At 33.6% G+C, this 20303-nt stretch overlaps 1 protein-coding gene across 3 annotated transcripts in view; it reads right to left on the bottom strand.

The window, feature by feature from the left end:
• SELENOF (selenoprotein F) overlaps positions 1-20303 on the bottom strand; it is a 37378-nt gene that overhangs the window by 9488 nt on the left and 7587 nt on the right. For 2 of the 3 annotated variants that reach the window (XM_059061717.2, XM_059061724.2), the window contains exons 2-3: positions 18464-18631; positions 1844-1907 (exon numbers count right to left, since the gene is read on the bottom strand). In XM_059061717.2, the coding sequence (XP_058917700.1) occupies positions 1844-1907; positions 18464-18631 (232 nt within the window). Of the gene's footprint in view, positions 1-1197; positions 1219-1843; positions 1908-18463; positions 18632-20303 lie in introns of all 3 variants that reach the window. The other variant, XM_067043153.1, reaches the window with a different exon arrangement.

Below are 20303 nucleotides of genomic sequence, written 5' to 3'. Positions count from 1 at the left end.
ATACTGACTTTCCTACTTAACCATAGCATGGAAAACGGAAGTATTTTAGGAGGTATACCTGGAATTAGCTAAGGCATATGATCTGGGACTTTTTATTTTTCATAAACCCTGAGTTATTTAATGTGGATAAGACATTTCAAATTTTAAATCCTTCTCTCTTCTGGAATAATTTAACATTAATTTTTTCTTGTTTTATGACGTGGCTAATTTAAATTAAGTAAACTTAAAAAAATGGATTACTTTCTCATGGGCTCCAAAAATACTGGTATTATACATAATTATATTAAATATGGTTATGGACTGTGGAATTAAACAATCTTTTTAATTTAAACAAGCTTGTACTAATTAAATATTTATACATAGAATTAAAATCCAATGTTTCAAAAGGAAAAGACAGTATGACTACAAATACCCACCAGTTTGATAATTTAACTATACATAAGAAATATATATATAGTTAAGTTGTAATCCAAGGATTAATAAACTACACTCAATCTTTTAAAGACTGAACTAGCAACTGTAGAAATTATTACCATGGACGTAAGAAAACCTGATATCACAAACAGGAGGGCTAACTGCAAGCTACTCTTGACCTTGTGAAAATGAGTCACAAAAGATTATTAATAAGACAAGTCAGTAAATATGAATAATGAATATAATTAAAAAGCAAATGCCAAAACTTTTTAGGAATAAGAATGATCACATTATCATTCAGAGAACTGATATAAAAAAAGCCAAAACAACTCTGGTACAATACTGAGTTTAAGTGTTTGAGGCAAAATAAATCATATGGAGTAAAGAATTTTCTCCCTAAGCAGAAGTGGATGTTATATTCTCTGCTACATCAGAATATGCACTTATTCTGACAAAGAATGTATTTAATTAGATGTGCATCTGCTCTGGGTCTCATATAAAATGTCCCCAAGTCCCCAAGTTGCAATCCAAGGATTACATTTCCATGCCAAATGAGCAATATTTTATTGTAAACAATTCTAGGTCAGCAATAAAGGGAATGTGCTAATACAGGCAATTTTATAAAATACTAAATCCAAAAAATTCTCTTGCAATTAAGTAAACAAGGCAAGAAATCATGGAAAAGGCAGCAGAAACAAAACCAAAATAAGGTATATAAATAGAGCACTTATGTATTTTAGTTAAAAAAACAAACCCCCCAAAACAAAAAAACAACTTCATTACCTTCATAAAACTGATTTTCAGCTGACATGCAAGGATGGAATAGAAAAGCTTTAGTCCAAGTCTTTTGGGAGATACAGAGCTCCATTACTGTTTGTTGTCAACCAAAAGAATAGACTTTCACAATTATCCTTTCACATATTTATCTTTAATTCCTGTGAAGATACACCTGTATGACCTCCTCTCTTCTACACCTCAAGTTCTATGGTAATTAATTTTCTTCTTGATGGTTTGTTATTTTGTACACATCTACTCTCACTTAATGCAATTGTTCCTTAGGAGTTTTATATAAATCAGTTTACATTTAAAATATTATTTAGAAGGATTACACTCCACCTGGTAAAAGAAAGGCTCTCATAAAATTTGTACTTAGGAAAGTCTCTTCTTTTAAGAAAATAACCACCTCATCATGTGCTGTATTTAAATCTAGATTTCATATTTTATGCTTGCTTAGAGTCAAGTAACTTAGTATTCAACAATTATTATAAAACTCCACTCCCATGAAGACAAATGTAGAGAAAATTCATATACTGTTGAGAAAGTATAACCTTAAATATTCTTACGCTTGGGAGTATTTAATGAAATTATTTTTGTTAAATGTTGATTTTAAATTATTAACTGAAATTTTACTAGAGTTGATTTTATATACCTTGGACTTGAGGGAACCTCCCCAATTTTCATCCACAGACTTCAAGAATAGCTCCTGCATACAGCTGCAAAAGGAAAAACAGGAGTTAAAAAAACTGGTTAAAATTTTAAAAATGTAGCTATAAAATAAAATTTCATAGCACAAACATTACAGTTAAGCAGATATATAGATCAAACAAATGTCAGAAGAGAAAATGGAGGCCTAAGGGTATTAAATAGTTGAGGAGTTCAAGCCCTACATGGAATATTCTCAAACTTAGCCAAAAAGATTGAAGAAGATACGGAGACTTGACAATGAACTTGAATTGGTAAGCTGTCCTAGGAAGTTCTTCACAAAATTTTAAAGACTTCCCACAGTTTTTTTAGGATGCTAAATTGAACCCAGGTATGTATCCATCTATTCAACATAAATAATGAGAATTCTTTCTGGTTGCTTTTAAAATTAAGTGATCAATGTTTTAAAATTAAACGATACAAAAATCCAATACCTTTAAAAAGTAATTAGAGTACTATGTAAAGATATTACAGAAAAGCCAGTAAAATCTCATTATAAAGAACATAAATGCAAATATTTCCCTTAATGAAATTCAGCTGAAATGGTAAACACTGCTTCTCTAGCTATAGAACCTGCATGTTCTCTTTATAGTAAAAGCTCATTATAAAAAACTCAAATGCAATTATTTTATTGCAATGAATTTAACTGAAATATATTCAGTAGTAAACATCACTTTTTTTGTGGAGGTAGAGCCTTGCTCATTCTTCTGGTAGTGACTTGGGAATGCTGTGACTCTGAGAAGGCAGGTAATCATAAGAACATACTATATCCATTTTATTTCTTCTTAGCTTTTAGACTTTAAAATTGTAGGTCCAAGAGCTAAAGATGGATTTTACTTTTCAAGTTCTAAAACAGCACAAAAAAATCACATGCACTATGCATGTTTATTTTAGATACTTTGGAAAACACAGAAAAGCACAAAACAGAAAATCACCTTAATTCTAACTCCTCTCAAAATAATGACTTTAAAAAAACATTTTGGTGATTGTGGGTAGGTCAATAAAGTTCTTAAGTTTTTGAGGGGCACAGGTACTGAGAGTCTGATGGAATTTACTTTAATTCAGGTTACTCATGGACTCTGAAACCACTGATGGATTTCAGATTAAGAACTCTGATGATCTCTAAAATTTTTAAATAAGATTTGGTTAATCTTGGTTAGACACCCGCCCCCGCCAGATCTTTAAAAGTATAATGCCATATTACCAATGAGCTCATAAAAAGATGTTTCACATCTCTAATCATTAGGGAAATTAAATCAAAACCACAATGAGATACTACTTCACACTCAGTAGAGGCTATTATCAAATAAACAGAAAACAACAAGTGGTTGGCTAGGATGGAGAGAAAATTGAATCCTTGTGCACTGCTGTTGGGAATGTAAAGCAGTGCAGCCGCTATGGAAAACAGAATGGTGGTTCCTTAAAAAATTAAAAATAGAATTATATGATCCAGCAATTCCACTTCTAGGTATATGCCCCAAAGAACTGAAAGCAGGGACTGAAATAGTTATTCGTATACCAATTATTATTCCCAATAGCCAAAAGGTGGAAGCAACCCAAATGTCTACTGACAGATGAATGGCTAAACAAAATGTGGCATATACATACAACGGAATAGTATTATTCAACCTTAAAAAGGAAGGAAATTATGACACATGCTATAACAAGGATGACCCTTGAAAACATTATGCTGAGAAATAAGGCAGCCACAAAAGGATAAATACTTTTTGATTCCACTTATATGAGGTACTTAGAGCAGTCAAATTCAGAGACAGAAAGTAGAATGATGGTTATCAGGGACTGGGGGGCGAGGAGTGGGGAGTTACTGTTTAATAACTGTGTTTCAGCTTGGGAAGATGAAAAAGTTCTGGAGATAGATGGTGATGAAGGTTGGACAACAATGTGAATGTACTTAATGTCACTGAATTGAACACTCAAAAAGTTAAAATATTTAATTTTATGTATATTTTACCAGAATTAAGAAAATAAAAAATATAAGGCCATATTAAAATTGGGGTATTAGATTTATCTTTTATTCCCAAGTTTATGATCTCTTGGAAACTCTAAGTGGAGATTTCATTACCTGGAGATAATGATGGCATTTCTCTACACCACTGTTTCCCAAAATTCTTTATATCATGACACACTGAAAACGGTAATAATTGTTTAGAGCACTAGGGAAAAAGGAGGTGACTGCTTATAACTGGAGATGACTAGCCTGGGGCCCTTGCTCACCCCAGTCTCCATATGGTTGTCCCAAGGACTGAAGGATTCAGTATCCTAGCACACTTGTAACCCATTCTTTGCACCACAAAACAAACTGATTCACTAAAAATATTAGAAACCTATTCTTTAATGAATAGGCAGCTCAGATGTGAGCTTCTCAAGGAAAATTTTTGTTGACCTCCTACTCTCTGTTAGGGACTTTCCTAGTAAACTTCCACAGAATTCTGCTCTTATCATAATGTACTATAAATATCCTATAACTTGACTGTGGACAGGAAATGTCTTATAATTCCCCCCAGAACTGGACACAAAGCTGTTGTTCAATATGTGTGTGCTGAATGGACAGAACTGTTCATTTAACGAATTAAATGACTCTTTTTTCATGATGTAACTTTAAAAATATTTCAAGTTCCTTTCGCATACTTTGTAGATTCTGCTTAGTTCCAGTCCAGGGTAAACAAAAAGAAAATGTAACTCAAAGCTGCCTAACATTATTAAAATAAAATTCTAAAAGCATTAATTTGTGATGCTAGTTTGGCATGTTATTTATGATTTGTAGTGTTCATAGGAAAACATTTGTTTTTCGTGGTGAATAAATATGGTAAATTAACTACAAATTGTGGTAAATTTTCAATGCCTTATAAAGTAATCATCAGCATCTTTGGCAACACATACATTCATACACAAGGAAATATATGCTACTTAGAATTTATCAAGGGCGTGAAGTATGAAAGGATTAAAAAAGGTTAAAACTTGAAATTTCCTTGAATTTCACCTTTAGCATTTTTACTTTTTTAAAGTAACATCACTGGCATACAAAAATGCTGACCTTCAAACATTTGTGGAAAAATAACAATAGAAGAAAAATCAAAGAAGCAACAAGTTATATAACTTTATATAGCAAGCTTATATTTTTCATACCAAGTTGGTAGCCCTCTTTTCTATATGCATTAGAGAAGCCTTATTTGTATAGACAATCTAACTCTAGGCACTATTCCATTAGGATCATATTATACTAGCCCAAATAATTTAAATGGAAATATACGGATATCTTTAGAAAAATATGAAAATGATGCACAAAACTGAATTTGCCCCTTGGGAATTCACACCTATTTTCATATTACTCATTACTGCTAGTTTTCCTAAACTTCTCATAGTGTCCTCTGGGTGGGAAGTAGAAATATCTAACTACTTCAGCTTTATAACTAATTTACCTTATTTGTAACAGGGTTTTAAAATATGCTAACTTCCCTCTCATTTAAAAATAAGTGATTTTTTTTTTTTTTTGCGGTACGCGGACCTCTCTCTTGTGGGCTATCCCGTCGCGGAGCACAGGCTCTGGACGCACAGGCTCAGCGGCCATGGCTCACGGGCCCAGTCGCTCCGCGGCATGTGGGACCTTCCCGCACCGGGGCATGAACCCATGTCCCCTGCATCGGCAGGCAGATTCTCAACCACTGCGCCACCAGGGAAGCCCAAAATAAGTGATTTTTAATTTATTATTCTTAAAATAAATTACAGCTTTGTAGTTAGCTAATTTTTTTGCAATTAAAAAATATATTTCAAGCATTACCAAGATTATTATTTATACTTATCTTAATTTTAAATTCTGTACAATTCATATATTTTCCTAATATTATGGGACAATGTACTCCCTTCATTGTTGAAAGACTTCCCTGATAATTTACTTTTGGAATATAATGATTTTTTTCCCACCTGACCAACCTCTTGTTATAAAATTTTAGTAAGGCTTATAATGAGGTTTTCCCATATAGAAAAAGGCCAAAACCTTTATTTTGTGGTGATAACTTTGCTATAAGTCTAACTATGTTGCTATAAAATGGATCAGATTAACAGCAAGACAAAAAAATTGGTCTATGCTGTTTTCTACCAGATAGCTAGATTCCTAGATAAGTTAATTTATAACACCAAACAAAGGCAACACATGTGAGTTACGTGAATTTTCTAAAGAATTTTTAAAAAGTGTTGTATTTGTTAACTTTTACGGCCACCATCATACCACCACCATCACAACAAATCTGTAAACCTGGTCCAAGTCAGAAATATTCTACTACTTTCCAATACTGAGCACTTAATATATTTCTGTTGGTGATGACATCCATGGCTCTGAAGAAACATGACAGTAAGAAAACCTTGAAATAGCTAATTATTTAAACTAAGTCAAACTAAATATCAAATTTTCATACAGCATGGTATTGTTAAATTAAACAAGGAGGCCATCACACTGAGGTGGTTCTAAGGGTATTAGCAGCCTATGTAACCAAACCCAAACCTAAGCCTATAAATGCTTCAAAGTTAAGAAATAAAACCTAAAATGAACAATCACAAACGGCCAACTAGGCTTTCCCAAAAAAGGCAACCACTTAAGCTATAGTCAATCAAAAAATTTCCTTGTTTTGTTTCTGCATCTTCTCCATAAGTTTTGTCCCTAATTCCTATTGGTGGGGTGCTCCTAACCACTTCTAGTTTGGTGTTACCCAATTTGAATTGATTTTTGCTCAAACTATTAAAAATGTTCATATACCTCAGTTTATCTTTTAAGGTACAGTGAAAAGAGCTTAAGTTATAAAATCAAATGTGTATGCAGGTCCAATTCTGGTTCTGTGACTTACAGGCAGCAAGTCATTCTCTTTGAGCTTCAGTTTACTGTCTGAACAAGAAATATTCCCTATATTCCAGAGTTGCTAAAAGGAGTTAGAAAAAAAAAAAAGACAAAAACATGCAAAAAGCCTGGATTCTTTAGATGCTCAATAAGTAAGAATAGCGAATATAATATTTTCTTTCACACTATTGGTTATGTTTAAGGTGTGCACCCACTTTCATAGAGCTTTAGGTAGCCCTGATAGCCTATTCAGGGCTATCATTCATTGTTTCTCTGTTATTAGAACAGCCACTTCAAAATTTCTCAAGCTTTCAAATTCAAATGACCTTAGAGCAGTGTTTTCAACCCTTACTGTATACTTGGATTACCTGAGAAGATTTTGAAAATTACTGATCCCTGGAACCCATCCCAGTCCAAGTAAATCAGGATAGTTGGGTTGAGATCTAGGCATCAGTATTTTAATTAATATTACTACTTTTAAAGCTACCCAAGTGATTGTAAAGGGCAGCCAGGGATGCCCTGGACTACACTCAACTATTAATGAGGCAAAAATTACAAAACAATCAAACAGTAGGCTTCTGCTCAAGAGACTAACCAAATTAATTCTAAAAGGTAAACCAGGTAAACACTGACCAGAGTTAAGACAAATGCTGCAATACTCTTTTTCTTCTCATATTAAGTACTGCTTGCAGCCATACATTCTTATTTTTGAAATCCTCTTTTTTTTTTTTTTTTTTTTCGGTACGCGGGCCTCTCCCTGTTGTGGCCTCTCCCATTGCGGAGCACAGGCTCCGGACACGCAGGCTCAGCGGCCATGGCCCACGGGCCTAGCCGCTCTGCGGCATGTGGGATCTTCCCAGACCGGGGCACGAACCCATGTCCCCTGCATCGGCAGGTGGACTCTCAACCACTGTGCCACCAGGGAAGCCCCTGAAATCCTCTTTTATTTAAAGCAAATCTTTAGAAAAAAACTGAAGAAACTTTGAATATTAAGTAGCAATATGATGAAAATTATCTAATGTTAGGTGAACAAAAGGAAAAATTTTGACTGCTGAACGAATTCAGATCTGAGGAGTAACTATTTTATAGGTCTTCTGAAGGCTTGCTCTTAAATAAAATGTAGGAATTTAAAAATAAGTAAGTATGGCTATAACATGATGAAAGCTAGGTATTATTTAGAGATCTTAAATGAAAACCTATTATGATACGTTCAAATATATGTGAGCCACTCTTTAAACATTAATTATATCCAGTGTAATTTCTTAAAGTTAACTTTACTCCTTTCACATACATCTGGTACAGGAAAAATATCAACATATGCAGAAGCTATTTTTTTTTTTTTAGCAAAATTTAGTCAGTTAATTCTCAGGGAGAATGTTTCCAACTAAAACTATGTCTAGTGATCTGCTGATGCTTTAAATTTTAATTCATTATTTATCAAGGTCATTCCTGTATTTTGTGATTTTTTTTTTTTAAAGTGCCTGTAGTAATAGAAACAAAAAGCTACAATTACACATGGACAAATAACCAAGGTACTAAATAGTTTGCGATCTTACAGTAAGCTTTTGTCAAGATTTTAGTTTGTCACCTTAAGTGTATAAGGCAAATAGTGTATTTATTAACATTTTCATACACACACTGACTGATGGCATTCTTGCATAGGAACGATGAATGAATATGGAGGAATAGGGAAATAAGTTGGGTTTTACAATTTTAGCAAACCAAGCTGGTAAATAATGCTCTAATATTATACCCCTGAGATTAAACTATTCATTTTTAGATACTTCTACCAAACAATGAAAAAATATAAAACAACAACTGTGCCTAAGGAAGATCCCTAAGTTTAAAACTTATTCTACTACACTATTAAATTGCTATTCTTTGAATCTCGTGTCTGACTTGAGATTGAGAAAACTAGAAACAAGCAAGGTAACATCTACCTTAATTTAAATTAGGCTCTAAAGAAGGTAGGAGTATACCGGGGGAATCTTTCCATAAAGATACAATTACTGTTCCACTAAAAAGCTCAATGAAAATGTACAAAAATAAAATAAAATAAAAATGTTTCTCTGACATCACCACAATCTAAATTAGACCATCTCAACTATGAAATTTGAGAAAAAAAAAAAGAACGAGGCTTCTTTCAATACTGTGATAAGAAGTAGAATTTGTATATATACCTAAAACAAAGAGAATTTCATCAGCAAGAGCTTAAGACTGTTAACTATTAGATTTTCACCTGGAAACAAATACACCCACAGATAACAGACACACACACATTCCTATACATATTTCAGCTACAAGTATGAATAATTCAGGGTATCATTTGGGAACAATGTATTCAATCCTACTAATACCTAGGGAATATTACACAATATAAAGAAATAACTTGACACAATGCCACTATATTTCCTGAGGCCAAAATATCCAAAGAATGGTAAAAATGACCCTAAGCTTGACTATCTTAGTAAGCAGTTTTTAAAATAAAACCAATTAGCCCCTTGGTAACGTGTAAGTAAACAAAATGGTAAAAAAAAAATTCAATGTATTTTTGCTCCTAAACGTTTGAAAATTATAACGTATATCCCTGTTAACTTGAAAAACTGAGATCCTGTTAAAATACAGTTCAATATCCAACCGCTCAATAGCCTCAAAAAATGAACATGAAAGTGCCATATATGGCAGGAAAATCTGCTCTTCAAAAGAGAATTCAATTCTTTGTGTTAGTGTTCCCACTACCACTCCAATATTGAACACTATTTGTCATCAAAAAAGGGGCAATTATTATTATCTTTAAGAAAGGTTACAAATATCTGAAATAAACAAGAGTTGGCTCAAATGATTTTATTCTATTAAAATTAATCACCTAATATATTTTAACTTTAAGAACAGATACAAAAATAGCCATAATAATCCAAAAGTTAAACAGTACACAAAAATTAAGAGCAACGATATGAAATTAGAACAAAAGAAACCAGGCCATTCCATGCATTTTTATTTTTTGTGCACTCTGACAAGTATACTATCTATTTTAGAATTGACTATGGTACCCAGATAAAATTCATGGCCTGCTAAATTAAAACTTAACACTTATTTCTTCAAAAGGAAAATTGAAAAGGCAGTTTGGGGCTAAGGGTTGTATGCTATATTAAAAATTATCCTCTGTTGCTGTCCCTTTTCCCATCCACCACAATCACCTTAAGGGGCTACCCTGTAGTTACATGGAAGTCCTTTGTAGACTTATGTTGGGGTTAGCAGTTTCTCAAATAAGAACACTGGAAAGCATCCTCACTCATCCCTTCCCCATTCCAATCTAGTCAGTCAATAAATCTTGTAAGTTTTATTGCCTAAATCTATCTCAGATCTGTCCCTTCTCCATTTTTTACTATCAGTGTGTTAGCTTAAGCCCCTGTATCTTGCCTCTGGAAACTGCCAATCTAAGTTCTTTTTCTGGCAACAGTATTCCCCTCTGCCCTGTCAACTATCATTCACAACACCAACAAAAGTTATTAAAATACAAATCTGATGTCAATTCACTGTTTATAATCCTTACTTTATAATCCTTATAATCCTACTTACTTACCTATTGTTCTCTCTCCTCATAATAAGCTATCTGATTTATTTTAGACAGTCATCTCTCTCATGTTGACCCTGTATCTTTGCATTTACTTTTCCTTCTGCCAGAGACGACCTTCTAATTATTTTCCAACTTATTTTAAGCATCAACTTCTACATAAGCAAGTGGTAATATTTACTTGGACTGTCAAATGGTTATACCCTTCCTTTTACGTGCTTTCATACCACATATTTTGTTTACAGCACACTTCTCACTGAATCCTTGAAAGAAATCAATGCATCTGGAAAAATAATGAAACAGTACAGAAGTGTATAAAAGTAAAAATTTTTCTTTGCCTCCTATCTCATTCAATAACTTTTAAACTGTTTCTAGTTCTTCTACTGGTCACTTCCATACTGATTAATATGGTTCTATCTATAGTTCTTGATTATGCCAACTTTAAGAGATTTATTGATTCCTTCCTCCTTCAAACTTTTATTTCTAATTTTTTTTTAGCAGCTATAACGTTAGATATTATGCTTTAGCCCAACAGACTATCCTGCCAACTGCATTCTAGTAGTCCAATTTCCATGTCTATTTCTTCATCTCCTCCAGGACAGTGACTATTGTCTTATTTTGGCAATTCTCAGAGCCTATAGTAAAAAGTAATATTCAATATATAAACAGAAAGTTTATTTTGACTCTGAGGTAGGTATGTCTAGGAAATGCAGTTGTAAGACAGCCTGGAGATAGGTTATGAATTACTTTAAGGATTTATTTCCCTTTTAAATATTACAATCTGCAAAGGTGACAGAAAGTTTTAACATGCTTAGGTAGAAGCTGATCCTGATTTGTAAATACCTAAAAAAACTGACTACATTTAGTTTTCATATTAAAGGCAGAGAAATGCCACATCTAGAAAATATAAAAAATAAATTTAAATAATATTTTCAGTCCAAGGAATAACTGCACAAAAGAAACTTAAAAACTTTTGTTACACAAATATGACACATATGTTTATTGCTACTTGTTAGCTGTATGACTTTAGGCAAGATCTCCATGCCCCAAACTCAGCTATGAAATGGAGATGATAATGGTAGTTACCTCATAGAGTTGTTGTGAGGATTATACAAGTTAATTCATGTAAAGTCTTGGAACAGCACCTTCATATTATAAGAACTTAATGAACGTTAGTAGCTATTATTATTAAGTAAATATTTGTGTCATTATTTACTGCTGTTGCTACTCAGGAGTCTTACTTAGTGATTCTCACACTGCATTTGAACTGTTGCCAAACATTATTCAGATTTGGTTTTTTTTAAAGCTTCTTTCTGGACAATGTTTTTATATTATAATTAGAATAATCTGTTGAATTAAATTTGTTTCCTTTGAAGAAATCAATTCACGTATTTGATACTACCAACACTACAAAACTGAAGCTATTTTAAGCAACTGTGAAATTTCTTTAGCGACTACAATTTCATGCACAGTTAGCTTAACCTCCATTTCATCCTTCTATGTTTCACATACCAGTAGCATTCTGCTTTTGATAGGCTAAAGCTTAAAATTTGCCACTGTTTTGCATAATGCTGTTTAAGCTGACTTAAATTACTCTAAAGCTGGCTACAGAATTTCCATGTAAACTGAAAATAACAAAATGTTTCAATGCTCTTTTATTAGAAATAAGAAAAATTATGTGACTTACTTAAAATGTTTGGTTGGGCCTTCAATAAAGCCAAATTCATTAACATATTTTTCAAAAACACCAAGTAATGGAAGCCATTAAAGTCTGTGGTAAACCGAGGAGTAAAGATTTGATAATTTTAAACAGAAACTAGTAATGGGACTGTGTTATTAAATTTGTTAACTATAAATGCAAAAGGGGCAGACCTTCAGAAAGCCTGTCTGGTGTTTTACATTTAACTCATTCATTTTCTTGCAGTAATTCTGTGAAGTAGGTATTACTATTAGCAGTTTCAAAATGAGAGGCAAAACAGTGTCCTTTAAAAACTTGGGGCTCTGGAGTCAGAGAGACTTGAGATGAAGCCAGGTTCTGGCACCAGTTTGCTGGGTAATGTCGGACAGATTACACCCTAGTTTCCTCTTCTGTTAAATAGGGGTAATAGTATTTACCTTATAGAACTGTTGTGAGGATTAAATAGATAACATAGGTAAACCACTTTAGTACATAACCAAGGTAAAATAAACACTTAAAGCTGAGCCAATGTAATTGTTACAACAAAACTGAAGATTTTTAAGGGAAATAAAATCCTTTTATCAAATACCTGAACTGTTCAGGTATTTTACAGAACCAGTAATGGTATAATTTGGTGATCTGCAGCCTAGGTTTCTACTGATATTCTGTGAATAAGACCAAGATGTTCCAAAATTCAAATAAAAGAAATCTCTTCTCAATCTGTAGAGTTAAAAAAAAAATTCACTAAGTTTGTCTCTTCGAAATTTTCTTAAACCTTTGAAATCTGTTATTAAGTATTAGATTAAAAATTGAGCTCCACTTTATCAATGGTTTTGAATATTTTTTAGTAGCAAAACCTTTTCTCTTCAAATGCAATCTTTCATATGGCATTTTAAAATGATCAAAATGCTACACATTTTTGAAGTACAAATTTGCAGTATTTTCCTTATTAAAAATGTGTCAACCAAGGACTCAAAAAGTTGAAATCTAGGGTTACGTTTGATATAATTTACTTCTATATTTTGCTGCACATAAGCAAGTAATTACAAATGGTCAAAGTTTTCATACTAATTATTTTATCATAAGATATTTCTTCTTGATTCAACTGATCCAAGAGCTTGAAAGTGGAATAATAGAAACTTTTGTTCCAAATTTTTATTACTGGCAAATCTAATAGTTCATGTTATATCTCTTATCTATTTTCTTTTAGCCTATTCTTCCAATAGCAATAATTATTATGTTATCCTCTGAGTTCTCCAAATTTACTGTTTCTTTCTTGTTTTTTCTTCATCCAGCAAATCAGATACTACTACTACTACTGTCATCATCACCAGCCCCAAGTATTTACCTGGTAATTATTATATGCCAGGCACTATTTTAAGCAGTGTATGTACATTACTTATTTAATCCTCAAACCACCTTAGGAGATAGGAACTATTATTACCCCCAATTTATAAATGAGGAAACAGGCACAGAGTGGTAAGTAATTAGTCCAAGTTACCAGCTTGAGTAGCAGGGGATCTGAACCTAGGTAGTTTGGTTTCAGAGCCTGTGCTCTTAAGCACTACTCTACCACCCCCACCCACCCCCCGCGCAGCCCCAAATACAATCAAGACTGAATGAACAGCAAATTAAGTTGAAATAAGTTGCTTATTGGTTCATATATATGAGTAATTCGGCTAACTGGATTCTTCTCTCCCAAAAGGTACTCTGGTTCAATAAGTAGCCAAACTTTCAGAGTTAAAGAATAGAAAAAGAATAGAAAGTACTAAAATAGAAAGTACTAAAAACCAATTAAATAAAAATAATATGAAAGAAGAAAAAAACATTGGGACTACAAGATCTTAAAAAGAACAGGTACTAGCTAAGGAAATAGAGGCATATAACTAAGGAGAAATACAAAAGTTCTACAGTAACAATGCCTGGAAGAAGCTGAAATCATTAAGATATGAAAACTTAAATGAGACAAAAAAAAAAGCACCTAGCTGACAACATCAAGTTCAAATTCACAGAACTGGGAAGATTATAAAAATATGAGAAAAATAACCCATTTATTGAAATACTACATTTAATCTTATAACCCTTAGAAAATAGAAGTTAAAAAATTCTTAACAGAATCAAAATGATTTGATTGTTTGTTCTCACAGGAAAATCCCAGGAAACTCTTTTTAACTGGATGGTCATGTACTCCTTGAAAAAGTATCTATTAATGTTTGTGATCAGACTGGGAACACTAAAAATTTGTGCTAAATAATTAACATCTCTTTTTTTTAGATAGATTTGGGAAGCTTATGGTATCCTTATAAATAAAATACAGAAATGAAAATTCTATATTTATAGTTAGATGAACAATTAGCGTTACTAATAGATGACTGACATCATGAAGACCAACTTTATTTTTTATATTTAGGATATATAAGTGAAATGCATCTACAAAGTTCAAGTATATTTTCAACATAATTTTTTAAAAAAATGACCTTTTTAAACTTGTTCTTAGTAAAAACAGCCTTATTCAAGGACAAAAACTTATGAAATATTGTAAGCTAAAGGCTGGGGATTCAGAAACATAAAACATAGTTCCAGACTTCAAAGAGCATAAAACATTGGGAGAGAAAAAAAGCCAAACAGATACAATATAGTGGTGGTAAGTGTAAATCAAGGGTATCCTCAAGTGCTTTGGGAATACAGAGGTGTAGCTAACATAACTTGGAAGGGCCAAGGGTAGTGGGTAAGGAGGAGAAATTGGGGAAGAGTTCCCAGAATAGGAACACTTGAGCTAAATCTTTAAAATAGCTCAAGGAGAAGTGATTTACTCTAGTAATTGAGGAAAAAAAAATAGCCTATTCTTTACCTAAGAGCTGTTTCATCCACCTGCTCCCTAGTGCAACTTTCCACATAGCTAGTGTGGCAGCTAAAGGTTCTTACATTATTCCATAATCCTAGCTAATAACTGGTTAGTGACCCAACTTGAGATAGTAACAATCCTTGTCTAAAATACTTCAAAATTGTAAATGGGGAAGAATTAGTCCTTTTCTGGTGGGAAAAGCTATGACAGAAGACTTAGGAACTGGCTGTTGTCAATACTAAGTTTTCCCACCACAGGAAAAAAGTCAGTCAGTAGTGAAAAGAAGAATGGTCCCTCCCATTCCATCTTAAGATTCTATATATAAAAAGCTGAAATCACTTATCGTACTTAGTAAATATTAATAGCACCAAGAATTAAATACTTTTTTCTTTCATTAGTTTACCTTTTTTTTACTTTAAGCTACAAATTAGAATGCTCCTCATAATTCAGTCAACATCCTTACTAATGTTTGTAAACTGTATCTAGGTATGTATTTATGAGCAAAACTAGTTAAAACAGCAGTAAAACAGCTTACAAAAAAAATCTCCTTCCAGGTAGTATTTGTGATGCTTACTTAGGTCCTTTATGATCAAAATGGGGGGTGGGGGGAGAGAAATAAGTCCAAATAAAAAGAATAAAGCAATACCTATTTGCAGAATAAGGGATTTTGAAGACATTTTCTGCATTTATAATGAATAAGGTTTTTATTTTTTTTTAACAGCAAATTTTATGCTTCTGCCTATCAAAGGCTAAATTCAGCCTGTTGAATGAGTGAACATTCGAAAAATGATTAGCATCATCCCTGGACAGACCTATAAAGCATGCAACTAAGCAAGAACTAAAATGAGTATCCAGGTAACATTTCTTTATTATACATTGCCAAAACATTCCTGCATATAAACTACAATTTTTCTCTTCTAAAGAATTTATATTCCCAATGATTTACACACACACACAGCCATGTTTAAGTATTTTTAATATTTTTGATGTAAGGCACTAGTCTACATACTGCATTTTTACTTTTATTAAAGTAGGACTAAATTAAACTATAATTTCAAAATTAAGCCTTAAGCCAGAGTTGAATGAGACAGAAAAACTATTATATATATAGTTACCTATAATTATGTACCAATAATCCAGAGAGCAATACTGTACAGATTAAATCAAGTACCACTTCTATACTTGAATGCATTTTGCATCTAAATGGAGGCTTGCCTGACATGCCTTACTTTTATAATTCCAGTACTATTTTAAATGTTCTAGTTCCACTAGGCTTATTAAAAAAAACATTCATTTATTTTGTATAACACTGTGCTAGCAAATGCTTAATGAGAAGTACATCTTACAGATTACGGGCAAGGACTTAAGAAAAAACAATGGGTACAGTATAAAAGGTATATTAGGATACAGGCTCACTTGCACTTAGATATAATAATCATTTCAGTTTGTAATTAGTTAGGCATATATTAAATGGTGGACTACTTGCCTACTATTATTGCTGAAGAAGCAACACATAGCTCAGTTAATAATGAAAACTGAACAGGAATATAATGAATTTGCGAAGTGTGACTGAAGTTTGGTTCCACTAAAATTATACCACAGGGACTTCCCTGGCAGTCCAGTGGTTAAGACTCCGTGCTTCCACTGCAGGGGGCTCGGGTTCCATCCCTGGTTGGGGAACTAAGACCCCTCATGCTACACGGCATGGAAAAAAACCAAAAAAATTATACCATAAAACTGGTAATATTATAAAGAATTACTAAAGGGGCAATTAGTAAAAGCTTTTATATGCACTTGGTTTACAGTTTAGGCACATATGATATCAGTCAAAGGGTAGACTTTCTCAACTTACCCTTAATTACAAAGCGGGTGTGTGATAAAGATTATTTATTATAAAGCACCCCTTGTTATTCAATCCTTGTAAGTTTGGTGTCTCACAAATAATCATTGTTAGTTGAGTAGTTGTACAGACCATAGAATAATAGCTTAAAGATGAGAGGATGAATCACACTTCAGCAATTTGTCCCATGTGAATATGTCATTGATAAAACAAAACAAGAAACAAGAGGGAAGGGTCCTACTAAACTAGTTAGGTCCTATGTCTTAAATCTATTTAAAATCAAGTTTAAAAAACTTGTTTAGATTTTATTTACTTGCAATGAAGACTAACTTATATGTATGGAAATCTTCTAAACATTAAAATATATAATTGGTATATGTGAACCAAGAAAATGAAAAACATGGAAGACTTGGAAGCCATTTGTGAGACACAGGAATTTCAGGTTTACAACTGAGAAATCAAGTGTAAATTCTGGGTGAACACTAACATGGTGAAAGCTTGTCAGCTTGTTTTTCTTACAGAACTAGAAAACTGTACTCAGTGTTAGAAGTAAACCTTTACTACCTAATAATGAGAAGATACAATTACTGTTTGAAAGCTTTACAAACCATAACACCTCAAACAGGATTCAGTAAGTACAACTGAAAGAGAATAATAAAAGGAAACAAAGTAGAGAGATGCTAATATTTTCTTTTTCTCAAACACAGGGACCTCATTAATTCAGCTTTATTTGGACAATATAAATGACCTTTTCAGTCTACTTTATAAATTAAAGAAGTCTAAGGGTCTAATGAAAAGATTTAAAAATTGAGCAAGTTCACTATTATTTTGAACAGTGGGTAAAACAGTAGCAGACTTTATTGGACTGTTAGAACTACCTATTCTTGGCTGTTTTCAGGTGTTAAAGGTGAGATTAGGTATCAGGAAACATTAGTTATAGATGTGCAAATTGTAACAGACCATATTCTTTGCTAACCAGATTAAAAGTTATAATTTAGGGATTCCCTGGTGGCACAGTGGTTGGGAATCCGCCTGCCAATGCAGGGGACACAGGTTCGAGCCCTGGTCTGGGAGGATCCCACATGCCGCAGAGCAACTGAGCCCATGTGCCACAGATACTGAGCCTGCGCTCTAGAGCCTGTGAGCCACAACTACTGAGCCCGCGTGCCACAACTGCTGAAGCCCGTGCACTTAGAGCCTGTGCTCTGCAGCGGGAGAGGCCACCACAATGGGAGGCCTGTGCACCGCAGCGAGGAGTGGACCTCGCTCGCCGCTACTGGAGGGCCCGCGTGTAGTAGCAAAGACCCAACGCAGCCAAAAATAAATAAGTTAAATAAATAAATAAATTTTAAAAAAGAAAGTTATAATTTATTGTTGACAATTATGTGCCAGATAATAGGTGCTTTACTTTCATCTCAAATTTCATTATAAGACTGGGTTCTTATTACAAATGAATAAAAGCATCTAATTAATTATTCTTTGGCTTTATGTGGCCAGAAGGTAGGAAGACTGGATAGATTTACAATCTAGGTATGCTATAGTAATTCTGCTTCCCTCCTGCTGGACAACCATGGTAGGATGGTATATCAATCTGTAACCATACTTTTCCTCCCTATTTGCTTTGATTGATCTAATGGGTCCGCAAGAAATCAGTTCAGTTTCTAAAACTACAAAATGTAAAAGCTAAAGACTTCTTTATATTTAAGTCGATTAAGCAATTTAACATTTTACCTTATTTCAACTAAACCATATAATGGAAGAGAGAGACTAGAAAACAATACCTTTTTGGTTTCAAATTGTGCTTCTTCCTGACAGCATCCTCTACAGTCAGGATCCAGCTGAAGAAGGTTGAACTGTCCAAGTAGATCACAGGAGCTGCACAGCAAGTTGCTGGAGAAGCCTAACTCTCTGCAAGACTCTGATGAAAACTCTGCTCCGAACACAGAGACCTGAAAACAAAAAATGAGGGAAAAAACCCCTTTAACTTCATGTTTACATTACAAAGCTTCCAAAAAAGGAGAAACTAGGGTTGTCAAAATCGAACACACTAAAAGACAGTGAAATGCCTCATTTGGAGACAAACTCTTAATTATTTTTATACTTTATAACTTAATATGAGTCTTTGGTTCTTCCCACATCCCCAACAAATTTTTTTCTTAAAAATTTGTCATACTGCAGCTTGGCAAAAACATGGATTAACAAAAAAGATCATGTATTATTTCTTTATGATATATATATTACATATCTTTTGAAGAAAAATGGATTTCCATTTCATTTTAAGAACTTAGCACCTGTTCATATGATGTATGGAGTAACATTAACTTCTAGGTCCCTACTACACCCTGCAAACTTACCTTCTTTCACATCTAGCAGGGGAAGGGTATAGAAAGGGATGAAGTGGGGGAGAGCGGGAGCACATCAAAAATAAAACGTTGGGGTTTAGGTGCCAGTTCCACCACGTACAAGATGTGTGACTCTGGACAAGATAACCTCCCTGAGTTTTAATTTCCTCACTGATAAAGCAAGGAACTTCCCACATAAAACAGACTGCAATAAAGATTAAATGAAATGACTTAATGTAAAGTAACCAAGCAGAATGACTGGCAAAAGCAGGCTTCCAAAACTATTCACTCTTCTATTCTCTCTTCCTTTATCCATTCTTCTCTCACGTCTCAGTGAGTGTGGTATACCTACATCTGTCTAAGGTCAATACCTGTACCTCTGCTTTAACTTCTGTTTTCTGCCATCTCCACAGGGATTTAATTTCATTGATAACTCATATCTTCAGTGTACCCAAGACCCATAGTTCTAATTGCTCTCCCCACATTCTGTTATTTCTGAATTGTTACTACAGTCTGGTTTCTGATCCCACCACACCAGTCAGCTAAACTTGCCAAAAATCACTAAATGCAATGGCATTCAAAACTTTTCTGCTCCAGCTTCTTCTTCCATGGCTTTCCCTCTCCTTCTTCTGCTATGCATCTCTTAAATGCTGTTGTTTCCCATTTCTATTCTTGGCTCTCTCTTTGCTTTGCATACTTTCTATAGAGAATTGCATCTTTTCCATGGCTTCAAATACTCATTTATTGAAAACTCCCAAGTCTTTTTAAGTGTCAAGTTTCCAAAGCCAACAGCCTACCTGAGATCTCATTTAGATATTGTACAGGCATTGCAAATTCAAACTCTCCAACAGTGAAACATCTTTTCTCCTTAAATCTATTTCTTCCAATGTATTCAGTATCTTGGCAAAATGACACCATTTTCCCTGACCACCTAGTTGCCTGGGTCAGTTCATCCTAGACTCCACACTCTTCACCATTCTTACAATCAATCAATTAACTTGTTTGTTAAAAAAACAAGTTTTGACAATTCTGTTTCTTAAAGAGCTCTCAAATCTTTTCCTGCCTCAGTGGATTAAATGGTCAGCTAGTCCTATCTCTCATTACGTCTCCAATCTCATTCTACTTTTCAGCTATAATGAACTCCTATAGTACCTGAGAATGTAAAACCCCTACTCAAATATACATTTGCTCATACTCTTCTACTCTAAAGCTCTTTTACACTTTTCCACCTTGTTAAATTCTACTTATTTCTAAGAACCTGATTGGTGTATCAGTCTTC

Source organism: Kogia breviceps, chromosome 1 (assembly GCF_026419965.1).
Source record: "Kogia breviceps isolate mKogBre1 chromosome 1, mKogBre1 haplotype 1, whole genome shotgun sequence".
NCBI classification, from domain to species: domain Eukaryota; kingdom Metazoa; phylum Chordata; class Mammalia; order Artiodactyla; family Physeteridae; genus Kogia; species Kogia breviceps.
The sequence above is the reverse complement of the archived record's forward strand: the minus strand, read 5'-3'. Positions and strand labels throughout refer to the sequence as shown.